The sequence below is a fragment of the Pseudophryne corroboree genome, chromosome 4 (genome assembly GCF_028390025.1).
Source record: "Pseudophryne corroboree isolate aPseCor3 chromosome 4, aPseCor3.hap2, whole genome shotgun sequence".
In the NCBI taxonomy this organism is placed as follows: domain Eukaryota; kingdom Metazoa; phylum Chordata; class Amphibia; order Anura; family Myobatrachidae; genus Pseudophryne; species Pseudophryne corroboree.
Window position 1 is genome coordinate 396,859,633 of NC_086447.1, and position 20,901 is coordinate 396,880,533.

The following is a 20,901-nucleotide window of genomic DNA, read 5'->3' on the forward strand; positions in this document are numbered from 1 at the left end:
CTCGGCAGAGTTGTAATGCCGAGACCCCTCGGGCAGCCGCCAAGGATGAGCCCACCTTCCTTGTGGAATGGGCCTTGACAGATTTAGGCTGTGGCAGGCCTGCCACAGAATGTGCAAGTTGAAATGTGCTACAAATCCAACGAGCAATCGTCTGCTTAGAAGCAAGAGCACCCAGTTTGTTGGGTGCATACAGGATAACAGCGAGTCAGTTTTCCTGACTCCAGCCGTCCTGGAAACCTATATTTTCAGGGCCCTGACAACATCTAGCAACTTGGAGTCCTCCAAGTCCCTAGTAGCCGCAGGTACCACAATAAGCTGGTTCAGGTGAAACGCTGACACCACCTTAGGAAGAAACTGGGGACGAGTCCGCAGCTCTGCCCTGTCCGAATGGACAATCAGATATGGCTTTTGTGAGACAAAGCCGCCAATTCTGACACTCGCCTGGCCGAGGCCAGGGCCAACAGCATGGTCACTTTTCATGTGAGATATTTCAAATCCACAGATTTGAGCGGTTTAAAATGTGATTTGAGGAATCCCAGAACTACGTTGAGATCCCACAGTGCCACTGGAGGCACAAAAAGGGGGTTGTATATGCAATACTCCCTTGACAAACTTCTGGACTTCAGGAACTGAAGCCAATTCTTTCTGGAAGAAAATTGACAGGGCCGAAATTTGAACCTTAATGGACCCCAATTTGAGGCCACTCCTCCTGTTTGCAGGAAATGCAGGAATCGACCGAGTTGAAATTTCTTCGTGGGGCCTTCCTGGCCTCACACCACGCAACATATTTTCGCCACATGTGGTGATAATGTTTTGCGGTCACCTCCTTCCTGGTTTTGACCAGGGTAGGAATGACCTCTTCCGGAATGCCTTTTTCCCTTAGGATCTGGCGTTCCACCGCCATGCCGTCAAACGCAGCCGCGGTAAGTCTTGGAACAGACCTGGTACTTGCTGAAGCAAGTCCCTTCTTAGCGGCAGAGGCCATGAGTCCTCTGTGAGCATTTCTTGAAGTTCCGGGTGCCACGTCCTTCTTGGCCAATCCGGAGCCACGAGTATAGTTCTTACTCCTCTACGTCTTATAATTCTCAGTACCTTGGTTATGAGAAGCAGAGGAGGGAACACATACACCGACTGGTACACCCACGGTGTTACCAGAACGTCCACAGCTATTGCTTGAGGGTCTCTTGACCTGGCGCAATACCTGTCCAGTTTTTTGTTCAGGCGGGACGCCATCATGTCCACCTTTGGTCTTTCCCAACGGTTCACAATCATGTGGAATACTTCCCGATGAAGTCCCCACTCTCCCGGGTGGAGGTCGTGCCTGCTGAGGAAGTCTGCTTCCCAGTTGTCCACTCCCGGAATGAACACTGCTGACAGTGCTATCACATGATTTTTCGCCCAGCGAAGAATCCTTGCAGTTTCTGCCATTGCCCTCCTGCTTCTTGTGCCGCCCTGTCTGTTTACGTGGGCGACTGCCGTGATGTTGTCCCACTGGATCAATACCGGCTGACCTTGAAGCAGAGGTCTTGCTAAGCTTAGAACATTGTAAATTGCCCTTAGCTCCAGTATATTTATGTGGAGAGAAGTCTCCAGACTTGATCACACTCTCTGGAAAATTTTTTCCCTGTGTGACTGCTCCCCAGCCTCTCAGGCTGGCATCCGTGGTCACCAGGACCCAGTCCTGAATGCCGAATCTGCGGCCCTTTAGTAGATGAGCACTCTGCAGCCACCGCAGAAGAAACACCCTTGTCCTTGGAGACAGGGTTATCCGCTGATGCATCTGAAGATGCGATCCGGACCATTTTTCCAGCAGATCCCACTGAAAAGTTCTTGCGTGAAATCTACCGAATGGAATCGCTTCGTAAGAAGCCACCATTTTTCCCAGGACCCTTGTGCAATGATGCACTGACACTTTTCCTGGTTTTAGGAGGTTCCTGACTAGCTCGGATAACTCCCTGGCTTTCTTCTCCGGGAGAAACACCTTTTTCTGGACTGTGTTCAGAATCATCCCTAGGAACAGCAGACGTGTCGTCGGAAGCAGCTGCGGTTTTGGAATATTTAGAATCCACCCGTCCTGTCGTAGAACTACTTGAGATAGTGCTACTCCGACCTCCAACTGTTCTCTGGACCTTGCCCCTATCAGGAGATCATCCATTTTCTTTGAAGAAGAATCATCATTTCGGCCATTACCTTGGTAAGGACCCGGGGTGCCGTGGACAATCCAACCGGCAGCGTCTGAAACTGATAGTGACAGTTCTGTACCACGAACCTGAGGTACCCTTGGTGAGAAGGGCAAATTGGGACATGGAGGTAAGCATCCCTGATGTCCCGGGACACCATATAGTCCCCTTCTTCCTGGTTCGCTATCACTGCTCTGAGTGACTCCATCTTGATTTGAACCTTTGTATGTAAGTGTTCAACTATTTCAGATTTAGAATAGGTCTCACCGAGCCGTCTGGCTTCAGTACCACAATATAGTGTGGAATAATACCCCTTCCCTTGTTGTAGGAGGGGTACTGTGATTATCACCTGCTGGGAATACAGCTTGTGAATTTTTTCCACTACTGCCTCCCTGTCGGAGGGAGACGTTGGTAAAGCAGACTTCAGGAACCTGCGAGGGGGAGACGTCTCGAATTTCCAATCTGTACCCCTGGGATACTACTTGTAGGATCCAGGGGTCCACTTGCGAGTGAGCCCACTGCGTGCTGAAACTCTTGAGACGACCCCCCCCCACCGCACCCGAGTCCGCTTGTACGGCCCCAGCGTCATGCTGAGGACTTGGCAGAAGCGGTGGAGGGCTTCTGTTTCTGGGAATGGGCTGCCTGCTGCAGTCTTCTTCCCTTTCCTCTATCCCATGGCAGATATGACTGGCCTTTTGCCCGCTTGCCCTTATGGGGACGAAAGGACTGAGGCTGAAAAGACGTTGTCTTTTTCTCCTTTATACGGCAATACTTCCATGTGCCGTTTGGAATCTGCATCACCTGACCACTGTCGTGTCCATAAACAACTTCTGGCAGATATGGACATCGCACTTACTCTTGATGCCAGAGTGCAAATATCCCTCTGTGCATCTCGCATATATAGAAATGCATCCTTTAAATGCTCTATAGTCAATAAAATACTGTCCCTGTCAAGGGTATCAATATTTTCAGTCAGGGAATCCGACCAAGCCACCCCAGCGCTGCACATCCAGGCTGAGGCGATCGCTGGTCGCAGTATAACACCAGTATGTGTGTATATACTTTTTAGGATATTTTCCAGCCTCCTATCAGCTGGCTCCTTGAGGGCGGCCCTATCTGGAGACGGTACCGCCACTTGTTTTGATAAGCGTGTGAGCGCCTTATCCACCCTAAGGGGTGTTTCCCAACGCGCCCTAACTTCTGGCGGGAACGGGTATACCGCCAATAATTTTCTATCGGGGGAAACCCACGCATCATCACACACTTCATTTAATTTATCTGATTCAGGAAAAACTACAGGTAGTTTTTTCACACTCCACATAATACCCTTTTTTGTGGTACTTGTAGTATCAGAAATATGTAACACCTCCTTCATTGCCCTTAACAAGTAACGTGTGGCCCTAAAGGAAAATACGTTTGTTTCTTCACCGTCGACACTGGAGTCAGTGTCCGTGTCTGTGTCGACCGACTGAGGTAAAAGGACGTTTTAACGCCCCTGACGGTGTTTGAGACGCCTGGACAGGTACTAATTGGTTTGCCGGCCGTCTCATGTCGTCAACCGACCTTGCAGCGTGTTGACATTATCACGTAATTCCTTAAATAAGCCATCCATTCCGGTGTCGACTCCCTAGAGAGTGACATCACCATTACAGGCAATTGCTCCGCCTCCTCACCAACAGCGTCCTCATACATGTCGACACACACGTACCGACACACAGCACACACACAGGGAATGCTCTGATAGAGGACAGGACCCCACTAGCCCTTTGGGGAGACAGAGGGAGAGTTTGCCAGCACACACCAAAAACGCTATAATTATACAGGGACAACCTTTATATAAGTGTTTTTCCCTTATAGCATTTTAATATATATAGTCATATCGCCAAATAAGTGCCCCCCCTCTCTGTTTTAACCCTGTTTCTGTAGTGCAGTGCAGGGGAGAGCCTGGGAGCCTTCCCACCAGCATTTCTGTGAGGGAAAATGGCGCTGTGTGCTGAGGAGAATAGGCCCCGCCCCCTTTTCGGCGGGCTTCTTCTCCCGTTTTTCTGAGACCTGGCAGGGGTTAAATACATCCATATAGCCCCCAGGGGCTATATGTGATGTATTTTTAGCCAGAATAAGGTACTATCATTGCTGCCCAGGGCGCCCCCCCCAGCGCCCTGCACCCTCAGTGACCGCTGCTATGAAGTGTGCTGACAACAATGGCGCACAGCTGCAGTGCTGTGCGCTACCTTATGAAGACTGAAAAGTCTTCTGCCGCCGGTTTCTGGACCTCTTCACTTTTCGGCATCTGCAAGGGGGTCGGCGGCGCGGCTCCGGGACGAACCCCAGGGTGAGACCTGTGTTCCGACTCCCTCTGGAGCTAATGGTGTCCAGTAGCCTAAGAAGCCAATCAATCCTGCACGCAGGTGAGTTCACTTCTCTCCCCTAAGTCCCTCGATGCAGTGAGCCTGTTGCCAGCAGGACTCACTGAAAATAAAAAACCTAACAAAACTTTTACTCTAAGCAGCTCTTTAGGAGAGCCACCTAGATTGCATCCTTCTCGGCCGGGCACAAAAATCTAACTGAGGCTTGGAGGAGGGTCATAGGGGGAGGAGCCAGTGCACACCACCTGATCCTAAAGCTTTTACTTTTGTGCCCTGTCTCCTGCGGAGCCGCTATTCCCCATGGTCCTGACGGAGTCCCCAGCATCCACTAGGACGTCAGAGAAAGGGGGAAAATTAATGTCGACCATTTTCAGGTGTCGACCATTTGTCCATGTCGACCATGTCAACAGATAGTGGTCGACCTAATGAGCGTCGACCTTAACACTGTTGACCATCTGACCGGATACCATCCTCAACATGTGTAGCATGTTCTACTGAATCCTACAAAAGCTAAAACATGCAATAGGAGATTGCTAGACATGTAATTGTGTCACTAGCCATCGTGACCGACACTCACATCCAGTTATACATGGGACGGTCTTTAGGTCGACAGTAAGTAGGTCGACACTGTCTAGGTTGATCACTATTGGTCGACATAGTTTCTAGGTCAACAGGGACTCTAGGTTGACATGACATAAAGTCGACATGAGTAAAACAAAAATTAGAACCTTTTCATACTTTACAATCCACGTGGACTACAATTGGGAACGGTAGCGAGGCAACTTGCCCGAAGCCATGCGAGAGGACACGGTGCACTAATTGGGGTTCCCGGTCACTGTACGGAGAAAACGACATACACTGCCCGGCAGGTCTCTGGCGTGTGAGGGGAGGAGAGCGCAGCGTGCGCCTCTCCTGCCCCTCTGACTCCGGCAGCGATATTTTCAATTCGGCTCCTGCCCATGAGCCAATCAGAGCTTGCGGTCCGGCAGCTAAGGCTCCTGATTGGCTGCCGGACCGCCAGCTCTGATTGGCTCATGGGCCGGCGCCGAATTGATAATACCGCTGCCGGAGTCAGAGGGGCAGGAGAGGCGCACGCGGTGCTCTCCTCCCCTCCAGCAGCATGGTGAGCAGCACTTGGGGGGGGGGGGGGCTGAGGCACTTTGGGGACATGTCTATCGGCACTGGGGCATGTCTGGCACGGGGGCATGTCTGGCACTGGGGGGACGTCTGGCACTGGGGGGACGTCTGGCACTGGGGGCACGGCTGGCACGTCTGGCACTGGGGCACGTCTGGCACTGGGGCATGTCTGGCACTGGGGCATATCTGGCACTGGGGGCATGTCTGGCACTGGGGGCATGTCTGGCACTGGGGCATGTCTGGCACTGGGGGCATGTCTGGCACTGGGGGGCATGTCTGGCACTGCGGGGACATGTGTGTCTAGCACTGGGGGCATGTCTGGCACTGTGGGGACATGTCTGGCACTGGGGGGCATGTCTGGCACTGTGGGGACATGTGTGTCTGGCACTGGGGCATAGCTGGCACTGTGGGTACATGTGTATCTGGCACTGGGGGCACATCTGGCACAGTGGGGCATGTGTATCTGGCACTCTGGGAACATGTGTATCCGGCACTGGGGGCATATCTGGCACTGTGGGGGCATGTGTATCTGGCACTCTGGGAACATGTGTATCCGGCACTGGGGGCATATCTAGCACTGTGGGGGCATGTGTATCTGGTATTGGGGGCATATCTGGCACTGTAAGGACATGTGTATCTGGCACTGTGGGGCACATACGTATTTGGCACTGTGGGGCATGTACCTGGCACCGTGGGGCATATATGTATCTGGCACTGTGGGGGCATGTGTATCTGGCACTGGGGGCATATATTTATCTGGCACTGTGGGGACATATGTGTATCTGGTACTGTGGAGGCACCCATTTTTTGACATTTTTATATGTATGTGGCACTGTACTGGGGCATTATATATATTTGGCACTGTACAACATGACTAAATACTGGGTTATGACACAAGGTCATACTCCTACAAATGTGATACCGAAAGGTGTGCGCACAAAAATGGGGTGTGGCTTTGCGACAACTAGGCCATGCCCCTGTTTTTGCACTTAATAGTGGCTCTTCACCTTTACTATGGATCTTTTCCGTCTCTTTGCCTCTGACTGGTTGGCCACCCCTGACCTAGAATATGAGGGTGACTGGAGGAGCTGCTCCCTGCTTTCTCTAGGGCACTAATAATACAGTAGTGAAATAGTTACTCTGAAACCTGCTACCACTGGAGCTTTATATTGATATATTCATTTAAATGTCAATGTTATATTTATTCAGGCTATTATTACATGCTTGCACTCACTTTGCCTTAACAGTCTCTTCGAGGTCTTGAAACCTCTTTAACATAGTGTTTACTTTTTCCAGAACCAGAGCCTTGTCTCCAGGGGCAGCATATACACACAAGTCATCAACCAGCTTCTGTACATCTTCCAGGCTCCTCCTGTGCTCCAGTAACTCAGTGCTTGTTTCCTGTAAGGAACAAAGTAACAATGTCTTTTGAGATGTTCCATGAAAAGGTTGATTAAATCCAAGCATGTCTCAGTATCTAAAATTATATGTCCTGCATAATGGGAGTCAAATTATCAAAATAAAGTTTCAACATAAACCAAAAATAATAAGAGAAAAAAATACATTCATGATTTTTGTTTTTTTTATCTATCCTTATCCCCCCACTTTCCCCTAAATATCTTCCCACTTGTGGATGGACCTTTATTGAAAAAAAAAGTATCTATAGATGTGTCCTCATACACCATTGCTCCAGTTACGCCAAACATCCTTCTCCTGCGCACCAGGTGCCCCGCGGCTTGGCTTCCGCTGAGCATCTTTGTTGGCCTAATGTGTGTCTTAATCGCAATGCGGCAAAGCGCTTCATGAGACTACACTGATTTATTTGATATGCAACACTTATATATCTATGTGCGACTGAGTATGAATCTATATTCAAAATAATAATCAGTATAACACTTATACTGGCCCCTGTAACATTACGTGTTAATGGGTTCTCTGCATTCCAGACAAATACTGCCATCCATTTGAATTGAAATAATAGACTAAGATCTAGTAACTCTTCTAAGTGGTTTGAATGATTTAATCTGATTTATTTGTTGTATTTCATACACAATATACCTGCATGTACTGAGAGAGCTCTGTCACATCCTTTCCAGGACCATCTGTCTCTGTAAATGCTTTTAACTTTTTGTCCAGGAATGACTGCACTTTCTCAGAGAGATCCTCAAACAGTTCCACCTGCGTCTTCAGGTCTTCCATCTTCTCAATGCGTGCTTTGGTGTTCTCAGCTGCTTTGGAAAAGCGCTCCGACAGCTCATTCATCTTTCCTTGTAGAGCAGATGCAGAGGAGGAATCTGCCGTTTCAATGAATTTATTTACTTTTTCATTCATGGCATTGATGCTGCTCTGGCGACTTGCAATATCCTGTTCCAGCATCTAGTAGCATAAAACAATGGAAGAGATGAGCTGCCAGCAACATGTTGCTAAGCAAGCATGGTACAATATAACTAGTGCAGTAAGTGTAACATTGTTCTAAGCTATAATCTATGTGAGACAGCATGGCTGACAGTCTTTCCCACACATTTCATTTGTACAGTAATCAGAATCCTAACATACTGCATGCTCCAAGCATTGCATCTCCTTCTAGGCCTACAGTACTTCTGTGATTAAAATGGAGGTCAAAAGTTGAACTTGGCCCAGTTATTTTCCATTCCAGCTGTACGCAGGTGTGTAAAAGCAAGCAAGTTTTAAGAAATGATTTCGGCAAGACTGTCCGATGCATTTTGCAGCTTTGTACTGAAAGTCTCTCATTGCTCCATGGTGTACTAACTACAACACAATGCTACGTTTTGTGTACCGGGACAAAGGCTGCAAATTCACTTACATTATTTTTTGCAATAATTTCCTGAATTGATGAAGAATTTAATGGCACTTGTTGATGTTCTTTCAGATCCTTTTCAACACCTTGCATCCAGTCAACCATTTCATCCAATCCGTCTTGAACACTGAGTGAGCGAGTCAGGGTTATCTGGAGTTTCTCGTTCCAGTCATTCACAGACTGAGATAAATGAGTGTATCTCCCCACTATCTCATCTGCAATTATAATGTAAATGGTTTCCAATAAAACTACATGGTTATACAGTAGGTCAACGTTAACAACGGGGGTAGCACAAAACACTAGACAACAATGTTTTATATTAATCCCACAGTTGTTTGGTAAAAGACATATGTATCTAAAGTCTTGATTTCATCTAACATTGAAAGGATGAATATATAAGGCAGGAGTATATAGCGCTGTGGAACAACATACTATAATCATGACAGTGTATATTGGCTCGTACAGGGAACTCAGGAGGATGTGCTCAGTAAGAGGATGCACGGACTGTGCTGACTACAATGGCTAATAACATATGGGTCGACAAGGACTCAAGGTCGACATGTAGTAGGTTGACATTAGTTTTTTTTATTTTTTGGGTGTCGTTTTCTTCGTAGAGTGACCGGGAACCCCAATTAGTGCACCGTGTCCCCTCGCATGGCTTCGGGCAAGGTGCCTCGGTGCGCTCGGCACAGGTTACCATTCCCAACTGTAGTCCACGTGGAACGTAAAGTTGACCTTTTGTCATGTCGACCTAGTACATGTCGACCTAGAGTTCATGTCGACCTACTTACTGTTGACCAATAGTGGTCGACCTAGACATTGTCGACCTAAGTCTTGTCGACCTAGATATCGGATCCCGGGTGTCATGAACCCCTATGGAAGAAGAACAGCCTGTGTCGCCGGTGTTCCGGCATCAGCGTTTCACCGCTTGTTAGGATTCTGACATCTGTTTTGTGATCGCCGGGATCCCAACTGGCGGTATGCTAACTGCTTCTCACATGGCTAGCAGTACAATCTGTAAATGTGTCAATTTTAGATCAAAGTGGTACAGATATAGGGATATTATAAAGAAAATACACTAGTCATTGATTAGATGACATCAAAATTACATATATCTAAAATAAATTAACTTAAGGTGCTAAAATGATCTAATAAACGGAAAGCTGCATGCACGTTTTGTATGGAATAAAATAACTAGAGCCGGGCTGCAAAGCACCAGGTCTACAGACCAATGCCAAAGAATTTGGCCTGTCTCAGGTCCTCACAATCTGCGGGTGTAAGTGCAGATGGACACAAAACAGAGTTCAAGGGTAGCCTTAGAAGATGATGACAAAAAAAAGAAAAAAACATTAGGTACCAAGAGGCTTCTGGATTTCATCTTTGTTTAGCAGCAGGCCGCCTTTGGAATCAAGAAGCCCTTCCGCTGCCTTCTTAAGCTTCTCCACACCAACCTGGTGAACAGACACCTGTTCACAAAACAGCTGAAAACAAGAGGAAAAGCACCAGGAATAGGTATAATAACAAAAGTACATAAATGATAAAGACTCAAAGCATTCTTTCTTACTGTACAAACAGGTACATACAAAGCATTACTTTTAGCTCACAAATATCATAGCAGATCAGCTCAATTTGTCTGCAGTTCTAACTGACATCTATTGCAACAAGCCCTATAATTCAGTGGCAGCATCTTCCAAACATGCAAATGGTATGTCACCACCAGAGGCTCATTCATCAGTCCCTTTCATAAAGATGACGGTACCTGACACAGTACTGCTGATATTCTATATACTAAATGCAATGCACAGTGTTGTCACAATAAGCATATGTACTATAAATAAAGACTATTGTAACATCAACAGACATGGCAAAGTCATGCCAATTAGACAACTATATTAATATGTGCTAAGCCAGCATTACATGGAGCATCACAAATTTTTATTTTTATTACTTTACCAATAGTCAGATCATAGGGCACAATTCAGTAGTGAATGCATCGGAGATGCCAGGTTCCCGTGGTAATGCACATGCGCAGGACCCGCATTGCTGCACTGACATGCAGGGGTGGTGAAAACAGGGACGGGTCGGCACCATTTTCAGGGGGACGCAGTAAATGGCGGCCGTGCAACTGCCTTCACAGCCAGGCTGCGGAGGCAGGGAAGCTTCACTTATTCAGCGATGTGATCACAGTTGAATTGCTATCGCATTACTCGCTGCCACTAGCATGCTGGGTGGCCTTGCCCTGTGCTGGGCGGCCCATGGCATGCGATCGCAAGTAGTTGCAGTTTTGCTAAATTAGCAAAACTGCAACTGATGCTGAATAAGACCCATAATGCTGATCCCACTCATCTGGACACCACAGGTAAGAACATTATGAAGGTCAAATAAACCAACCATAGCACATACCTTAGTTTCTTCTATCTGTCTCTGAAGGTTCCTGGTGTCTGCGGCAATAGGCTGGGAAAGCTGTTTCTCTACGGCAGACTCTGTGCTCTGGAGACCAGCTAACAGCCCACATGATGTCTCCTTATAGTGCTCACACTTGTCTACCAAATCCTTCAGGGTATTCCCCAGTGCGGTACACTATAGGAAGGAAATTAGCAGCATGAATAACAGAACTGACATGACAACGCAATACAGTGAATTTCTGCAATTACAAATGTTTAGCATCACTACAGCTGTCCCCTAAAACTACTAGTTATTAAGGCATAAATCCACCTTTAGTGGGTTTTACTGCTTTAACCTAATGAGACATTAGAGTTTAGTTCTTATCCACACTCTTGTGTCCTACAGCTTGTTAGATAGGACTGGGTACATAGGTAGGAAAACTGAACATTGTTTATAGCTCAGATTGGATTGTTATGCTATATAATCATTATAAAATGTAAAGTAAATGTTTACTAAGTAGGATGGTCTTTTATTTAGGTACCAGCTTATTACGGGGGGCTGACTGTGCACACAAGTCCAATAGCAGCTGCAGCTCGTGATTCCTAGAAACCTGCGCATGTGCCGAGGATACATGCCTGCCCAGTTCTCTGTCTGTGAAACAGGCAATTATGGGTATCAACTGGGTGGTTACCCTGCAAACACATGCAAGATATCCATTTCATGGGCGTACCATGGGTGTGTAGGCAGAGTTGTGTGCTATACTGAGCTGTGTGTATAACAAAGGGACACGCTTTTCAGACAAGGGCACCCAGCATGGGGTAGGTGTAAGTGACGGCAATAATGATGACATTGGGTACGCCATCTGGTTACACACATCAATACAATCATTAACCTGGCTGCTGCGACCACCTGCACTCGTACCCATTGGCCGAGCATATGACTCAGAATTAGGTTTAATGTTTGAACATATTGGAAAAATATTATTGAATAACTATGAATGCACATGGATTATTAACATACAGTATGTATTCGTTGATCCACCATAGAAGCAGCAGTCATTTCCACCAGGATACTCTCTGCACACCTAACTGTTATTAGTGTCAGATAGGACAGACTCTGTTATATTATCTATTGCCTTTTTACATTTCAATATTTTGATGTTAAATGTCTGTATGCCTCCTTGTGTTCGTCACACACATATATCACTCCAGTGTGAAATCTCTGCAATGTACATAAAAGTGTTTTATAACTGATACAGAGCTAGCGTATGGTATTTATTACTTGTTTACAATGTATCTAATTACCAATTAAAATGTATTTACTTACCATTTACCATTTGTTCCTGCTCACATAACTGCATGACGTGCTGCACTAAAGCCCACAGAGATCCTTATTCCCATTTATGGTAAAACATGCACAGGTTCCAGAATCAGACGTAATGGTAAAAGTAAAATACCTTTGTATGTAAAGACTTGAAGCTCTCTGAAGCCACGTCTAGTTTGCCTTGCACCATCTTGCAGGTTTCCATGGTGCTAACATTATTGTTGTCTTCAACATCATCCATACTGCATGATTTGGCAGCCTCTAGTACTCTCTGGCCAGATATGGTGATGTAACGCAAGTCCCCTTTGTGACAAATCACATCCTCTGAAAAGCTTTTTTGTCTTTGCAGCTTGGTCGTGATACCTGCAAAATCTTCAGCCCCAGTTTCCAAATGTTCTAGCTCTTGCTTGGAGTACTGCAGCCAATGCTCAAACTCATTATAGTCAGCTGTAAACTTTTCTAGCTCCTCTTGCACTGTTTGGATTGCCTTCATTTTCCGTTCAGAATCACACAGAGTGGACTCGTACTGAGCTTTCAGCGCTTCTATGTCTTTCTGGAGCTTTTCTTTCTCTTCGGGATGGAGGTGACGGCCCTGTTTCTCAAGCAGCGCTTGTGCTGACTGTGTGGCTATTATAACCGCCTGATGTTGAGACACAATTTTCTCATGCTGAGCCTACAATTTATATAATGATACTGTGTAAATATGAATTGCTTAAACTGAAATATGTAGAAATGTCATAAACGTCTTTTCTATTAAGGAATTTAAGGCCCTATTCAGAGATATACGCAAATGTAATTACAGCTGTGAACGTGAACGCAGCAGCTGAGCAAAAATATGCACATGTCATTGGCGCATGAATTTGTACTGCGACACCCACAAGCAGCACTATGGTCATGCTGCATGGCTGTTTCAAGATTATCGTAGCACATACAGTATATATAGTGCAACTTGGACGCATGTGCAGACAGCCAATGCTCACTCAACTATGAAAAACTGCAAACAATGTGAGTACATCTCAGAATCAGGCCTATGATTACCTAGGGGTAAATTTGCTAAAGATCGACTTATGATCGATTTTCAATCAATCTAAAAAACAATCAACATCGACAGGGTGTTTCAGGGGCAAAATTCCATATTTAATTAAAAAGTCATTTTTTGAACTATTCTAAAAGCTGATATCGATGGTGGTCGATATCCCTCCCCCCCCCCCCCCCCCCCGAGAAAATTTTTTTTTATCAGTTCAATTAAAAATCAAGTGTAGATACACATAAAAAGTAAATAAAAAAATTGGTAAAAAATTAGCTACCACTTCCTGCTGATTTTCTATTGGACAAAATGTAACACATGCAAGAAGCTGCTTCCTCTAATTCTGGTTTACATGCATTTTGATAGTCGGGCGCCTGAGATGGTCTGCATACATCTCTAATGGTGGAATGCCAGCGCAGCGCCCCCTAAGCTGTTTAATTTACTGACAGATGCTAAGGCGATCGCAGCTGCGATTGTGCAAGCTGAGAACGTACAAATTATGCAAAAAAAACCAGCAGCCCTGAAGTAAAGAGACGATCGCAAATTCAACGTCCAAGGAGCATGGCAAACGGAATAGAGACGCCCAAACACGGGCGCAACAGGCCTGCGTTCAATGCCCACAAATGGTGCCTGATTTTCAATCACTGGGCATGAAAGTAAGGGCTGTGAGCAACATTGCTGTAAGATGTTGGTGTATGCACAGCAAGAAACATAGGCATGCGCAATTTACCGATAATTAATCCATTGCAAAAACATCGGCATAGCGGTCATCATACCTACTTTCATAAGCATCATAATAAAGGTTTAGGTAATAGAATGTGTTTTAGAATTGAAAAATGCCTGTCACATATTAATCTACTGTTTGGCCGCTTTTCGATCAATTTTACAAATGTTAGTAAATCTCAGATTTGCATCAGAATCAGCGTTGGAACATCAATGTGTCGTCCTGTCCTCACACCCCTCCAGGAGATCGATATTTACCAATTTTGGGCAAATTTCTGATTTGCAAAATCGACCAAACATCGGTGGAAAATACAAAATCCTAAGAATCAACCTTTTCTAAAGATACCCCTAAATATCTCATTACTTATTGCTGTCCACAAAGAGGCTCAAAAACAGTGTCACGTGAGTGGATACGAATGTCATTTCATTAGCTCACAACCAATCATTTGATGCCCTCTTGTAATAGGTATGATGCCATAAATTGCCTCCCGGCCAATAATATGTTTTGGTGGTGGCATCCATCACATTTAAGTAACCAATTACCGTACCTTTACTTTTTGATACTGGCTGCTTAGATCTTCTTCAGACTGATTCTGCACGGCCAGAATGTTAGATTTCCCGTCGGCCTGTATCAAGTTACCATTAACCTCTTCCACTCCATCCAGTAAAGACTGTATTTCACTTTCTTTGTGGTAAGTTCCATTTTGTTGAATTTTAGATTTTTTCACTCTGTTTCCATTTTCTGCTTCTTCATCGACGTGTGAAAGCCAATTCAGTAAGCTCTCTATTTTGTTTTTGCTTTCTTCCAATTGTTCTACAGCAGCAGACTAGAAAAAAAAGCAACTTTAAGTTTTAATATAGTCACAAAAAGACAACAGTTATTAGTACATAAATATGCATAGGGCCATATACAATTGCGGTCGAATTGCCGCAAATGTCGAAAAACGGGGCATTTTCGACAGTAAAAACTGATTCGACAATGCAATACAGTACTTTTCGACAAAAAAACGTCCGTTTCAGATTCGACTTTTAGCAATTCGACATGTCTGCAATGGTAAAAATGCGGCTTTTCGACAAAAGTATATTCAATTGAAGAATGTCGATTCGACAACAGTGCTTTTCGACAGTCATTTCGTCAATATCAGTCCGCCTCATTTTGCTGGCGTGATCTAATAAAAATTTAAAAAAACATGTTTTTTTGTGTTTTTTTTTATTGCTAATAGCATATCTATTTATATTAGAAGGGATTATCTACTTGGTTTGTCTATTTACGAGCCACAAGTATTATTTAATATATTTTTTAAAAGAATATATTTTTTTTTTTTACTGACTAAAATAATATGGAGAGATCAGAGCATGTTTTTCAGTGGGAAGGGGTGGGGTGGGAATGGGTTAAAAATCCTTAAAAAAAAAATGCGTGGGGTCCCCCCTCCTAAGCATAACCAGCCTCGGGCTCTTTGAGCCGGTCCTGGTTGTAAAAATACGGGGGGGGAAATGACAGGGGTTCCCCCATATTTTAACAACCAGCACCGGGCTCTGCGTCCGGTCCTGGTGCAAAAAATACGGGGGACAAAAGACGTAGGAGTCCCCCGTATTTTTCACACCAGCACCGGGCTCCACTAGCTAGAGAGATAATGCCACAGCCGGGGGACACTTTTATACCGGTCCCTGCGGTTGTGGCATTAAATCCCCAACTAGTCACCCCTGGCCGGGGTACCCTGGAGGAGTGGGGACCCCTTAAATCAAGGGGTCCTCCCCCTTCCAGCCACCCAAGGGCCAGAGGTGAAGCCCGAGGCTGTCCCCCCCATCCAAGGGCGGCGGATGGGAGGCTGATAGCCAAGTGTCAAAAAAAAGAATATTATTTTTTGTAGCAGAACTACAAGTCCCAGCAAGCCTCTCCCGCAAGCTGGTACTTGGTGAACCACAAGTACCAGCATGCAGGGGGAAACGGGCCCGCTGGTACCTGTAGTTCTACTGCAAAAAAATACCCAAATAAAAACAGTACACACACACCGTGACAGTAAAACTTTATTACATACATGCACACCGACACACACATACTTACCTATGTTGACACGAAGTGTCGGTCCTTTTCACCAGTAGAATCCCCATGGGTTACCTGTAAATAAAATTATACTCACAAAAATCCTGTGTAGATCCGTCCTCTTCTGCTTGTAATCCACGTACTTGGCAAAATAATAAAACGCAAAACCCGATCCACGCACTGAAAGGGGTCCCATGTTTACACATGGGACCCCTTTCCCCGACTGGCGGGACCCCCCGTGAGTGCTGTCAAAGAGGGTCCCTTCAGCCAATCAGGGAGCGCCACGTCGTGGCACTCTCCTGATTGGCTGTGCGCGTCTGAGCTGTCAGTCGGCGCACTCGAGATACAATGTAGCACATAGGCACTCCATTGTATCCAATGGTGGGAACTTTGCATCAGCGGTTGAGGTTACTCGCGGTCAACCGCTGACCGCAAAGTTCCCACCATTGAATATAATGGAGCGCCTATGTGCTATGCGCCGCCTGACAGCTCAGACGCGCAAAATGCCCGAGGCTGGTTATGCTTAGGAGGGGGGACCCCACGCATTTTTTTTTCAGGGTTTTTTAAACACATGAAGTCGAAACCAGGAGGCACACTGTCGTCAATTGGTCCGTTTTTCGACAGCGGGACTGTCGAATCCGTTTTTTATAGAATATGTCGAATTCGGGTCCCGGCGGGAGGGTGTCTGACTGTCGAATTGTGTCGAATTAAAAAACGGTCGAATTCCATCCGGAATTCGACCGCAATTGCATATACCCCATAGAAAGCAAAGTGGGAAATATTAATATTTACTGCAATTTTCTTTTTAAAAGACAGAACGCTGCTTTAAGCCCTGCAGCACAAACCACCAAAATTTGTCGATTTAAACAAATTGCTCTTTGTCACATTTCTCCAAAACTTAGCAATGTCGAACAATCACGCTGGGCAGCCTAATGTGGATATATTTTTACACTGTCTATTTTAAAGTAAGTACATATATTCTTTATTCTACTTTTATAACATCAGATTATTTTTAGTAGCGAGGTTATGCCATTATTAGATAATGATTTAGAATATGTTTCTTTAGATATATCCTTGTTCACCTATCGTTTTTCTGCCACATAATGCGGGATATTTTGCACATCTTTTACACGATCCATAGTGCTCCAAGACACAATATGGTTTACTAAGTTGTTACACATTATAATACTAGTTTTCATATGGCAGATGTTGTCTTTCTGTACTAGGTCTGCATTAAACAGCTAATGTAAAACAATTGATTCTAGGACCACCCACAAAATAATGAATGTGTTCTGTTATAGGGATGTGTCCAAGTTACAACACTTGCAAACAGTACAGTATACAACAATAAAAATGAAAGTGTGACAAATGTATAATCTACAGTGTAGCGCACTTCAAACTTCTTCACAACATGGAGAGTGTCACATGGAAAGTGTCACAAAATAATTGTGGAGAGATGTACATCCCCACACACTGGCATCCGCAGTCGCATCAGATGGGACCAAACAGGGTAACTGTATTGCTGGGGGCTATCCTATTGTCCCTGAAAAGCCGTTGTGAGCCAGGCAGCTTTTTTTTTTTACGGGTGACCAAATAGGATAACCTATAATCAAATATTAGCGAAACATAAGAAAAAAAAAAATCGGGAAAAACTTTCACACCTGATGATTATTCACTGCTAATTGGATACCTGTCATAGGATGTATAAATGAAATTCCAAGCACTAAAATAACAAACACTAAATACCTTTTCTGTTTCCTTTTTAATAGCTGTGGTGACTGCCTTTTCCAGTTCCTTCTTGGATTCTTCTGCTTTCTTACGGAGCACTTCAAACTTAGCTTTAGCCTCCTTCAGTTTCTGCTCAATGATGGCTCTCTCTTCTAGGGAAAGCTTATCTCCATGCTCTTGGAGGAATTTCTCAGTGTTTTTAACGATCTCCGCCAGTTCACTGGCCCCAGCTTGCATATCTTTCTGTAACTCCTACAATTTTATGGAAAAAAACTATCAAACTGGAGCAGGACAATGTTTATCAAGATGCAATTAACTTGGAAAACCTTAATATTCTAGTCGGCGGCGGGGGGGGGGGGGGGGGGGGGTTGGGGTGAGTGATTTGTCAGAAGGCATCTTGACCCCAAACGTACCCCTTTTAAACAGATGTAACACATTTCCCTTAGCTATAGGAAACATTATAAAACACATACTGAAAACGCATGATTTATACGTGTTATGAAGGGGCACTTAGATAAAAAGCATGAATAAGATTATGAATCACACTTTGAGCTAGGAGTGCAAGTGAAATAAGAGAGGATGCACAAGAACTGTGGGACTGGATGAACCTACTCACAGACCAAGCCTGTTTTGGTCCTACTTTTACTTTTCTCTAAGTCCTCTCTCACACCAGGGGGTATATTTACTAAGGTGCGGGTTTACAAAAAGTAGAGATGTTGCCCTTAGCAACCAATCAGATTCTACTTATCATTTATCTAGCATCTGCTAAAAGATAAGACCTAAAATCTGATTGGTTGCTATGGGCAACATCTCCACTTTTATAAACACACAGTTTAGTAACCTCCCTCCTGTAAGCTTTTCCATCTTCCTGTAGCAAGCTTGTAGATACAAATTTTAGACAAGAGAATGTTCTCTGAAATGTGCTTATTTGTACCAGTACTGTCACCTGTCCTTATATTAGAAAATAAGATTTTACTCACCGGTAAATCTATTTCTCGTAGTCCGTAGTGGATGCTGGGGACTCCGTAAGGACCATGGGGAATAGACGGGCTCCGCAGGAGACTGGGCACTCTAAGAAAGATTTAGTACTACTGGTGTGCACTGACTCCTCCCTCTATGCCCCTCCTCCAGACCTCAGTTAAGGAAACTGTGCCCGGAAGAGCTGACATTACAAGGAAAGGATTTTGGAACACAGGGTAAGACTCATACCAGCCACACCAATCACACCGTATAACTTGTGATAAACTTACCCAGTTAACAGTATGAACAAACAACAGAGCATCAACCAATGGATGCCAACATAACATAACCCTTTATTAAGCAATAACTATACACACGTATTGCAGAAAGTCCGCACTTGGGACGGGCGCCCAGCATCCACTACGGACTACGAGAAATAGATTTACCGGTGAGTAAAATCTTATTTTCTCTAACGTCCTAGTGGATGCTGGGGACTCCGTAAGGACCATGGGGATTATACCAAAGCTCCCAAACGGGCGGGAGAGTGCGGATGACTCTGCAGCACCGAATGGGCAAACACAAGGTCCTCCTCAGCCAGGGTATCATACTTGTAGAATTTTGCAAAGGTGTTTGAACCCGACCAAGTAGCAGCTCGGCAAAGCTGTAATGCCGAGACCCCTCGGGCAGCCGCCCAAGAAGAGCCCACCTTCCTTGTGGAATGGGCTTTCACTGATTTTGGATGCGGCAATCCAGCCGCAGAATGAGCCTGCTGAATCGTGTTACAGATCCAGCGAGTAATAGTTTGCTTTGAAGCAGGAGCACCCAGCTTGTTGGATGCATACAGGATAAACAGCGAGTCAGTCTTCCTGACTCCAGCCGTTCTGGTTACTTAAATCTTCAAAGCCCGGACTACGTCAAACAGCTTGGAATCCTCCAAGTCACAAGTAGCCGCAGGCACCACAATAGGTTGGTTCAAATGAAAAGATGACACCACCTTTTGCAGAAATTGCGGACGAGTCCGCAATTCTGCCCTGTCCATATGGAAAACCAGATAGGGGCTTTTACATGACAAAGCCGCCAATTCTGACACACGCCTAGCCGAAGCTAAGGCCAACAGCGTGACCACTTTCCACGTGAGATTCTTTAGCTCCACAGTCTTAAGTGGCTCAAACCAGTGGGATTTCAGGAAACCCAACACCACGTTAAGATCCCAAGGTGCCACCGGTGGCACAAAAGGGGGCTGAATATGCAGCACTCCCTTAACAAACGTCTGAACCTCAGGCAGTGAAGCCAGTTCTTTTTGAAAGAAAATGGATAGGGCCGAAATCTGGACCTTTATGGACCCTAATTTTAGGCCCATAGTCACACCTGACTGTAGGAAGTGCAGGAATCGACCCAGCTGGAATTCCTCTGTAGGGGCCTTCCTGGCCTCACACCAAGCAACATATTTTCGCCATATACAGTGATAATTCTTTGCTGTCACGTCCTTCCTAGCCTTTATCAGCGTAGGAATAACTTCATCCGGAATGCCTTTTTCTGCTAGGATCCAGCGTTCAATCGCCATGCCGTCAAACGCAGCCGCGGTAAGTCTTGAAACAGACAGGGCCCTTGTTGCAACAGGTCCTGTCTGAGAGGCAGAGGCCATGGGTCCTCTGTGAGCATTTCTTGCAGTTCCGGGTACCAAGTCCTTCTTGGCCAATCCGGAACAATGAGTATTGTTCTCACTCCTCTTTTTCTTACAATTCTCAGCACCTTTGGTATGAGAGGAAGAGGAGGAAACACATAGACCGACTGGAACACCCACAGTGTTACTAGTGCGTCCACAGCTATCGCCTGAGGGTCCCTTGACCTGGCGCAATACCTTTTTAGCTTTTTGTTGAGGCGGGACACCATCATGTCCACCTGTGGCAGTTCCCATCGATTTGCAATCTGCGTGAAGACTTCCTGATGTAGTCCCCACTCTCCCGGGTGGAGGTCGTGCCTGCTGAGGAAGTCTGCTTCCCAGTTGTCCACTCCCGGAATGAACACTGCTGACAGTGCGCTTACGTGATTCTCCGCCCAGCGAAGAATTCTGGTGGCTTCTACCATCGCCACCCTGCTCCTTGTGCCGCCTTGGCGGTTTACATGAGCCACTGCGGACTGACTGGATCAGAACCGGTTGGTCGCGAAGCAGGGTCTTTGCTTGACTTAGGGCGTTGTATATGGCCCTT

General features: G+C 45.6%; 1 protein-coding gene across 1 annotated transcript in view; it reads right to left on the reverse strand.

The window, feature by feature from the left end:
- DST (dystonin) overlaps positions 1 to 20,901 on the reverse strand; it is a 1,076,884-nt gene that overhangs the window by 301,198 nt on the left and 754,785 nt on the right. Inside the window, exons 40-47 of the mRNA XM_063919308.1 lie at positions 17,750 to 17,983; positions 14,508 to 14,786; positions 12,343 to 12,882; positions 10,905 to 11,081; positions 9,859 to 9,982; positions 8,508 to 8,716; positions 7,742 to 8,059; positions 6,918 to 7,084 (exon numbers count right to left, since the gene is read on the reverse strand). Coding sequence (XP_063775378.1) covers positions 6,918 to 7,084; positions 7,742 to 8,059; positions 8,508 to 8,716; positions 9,859 to 9,982; positions 10,905 to 11,081; positions 12,343 to 12,882; positions 14,508 to 14,786; positions 17,750 to 17,983 — 2,048 coding nt within the window. The remainder of the gene's footprint in view (positions 1 to 6,917; positions 7,085 to 7,741; positions 8,060 to 8,507; positions 8,717 to 9,858; positions 9,983 to 10,904; positions 11,082 to 12,342; positions 12,883 to 14,507; positions 14,787 to 17,749; positions 17,984 to 20,901) is intronic.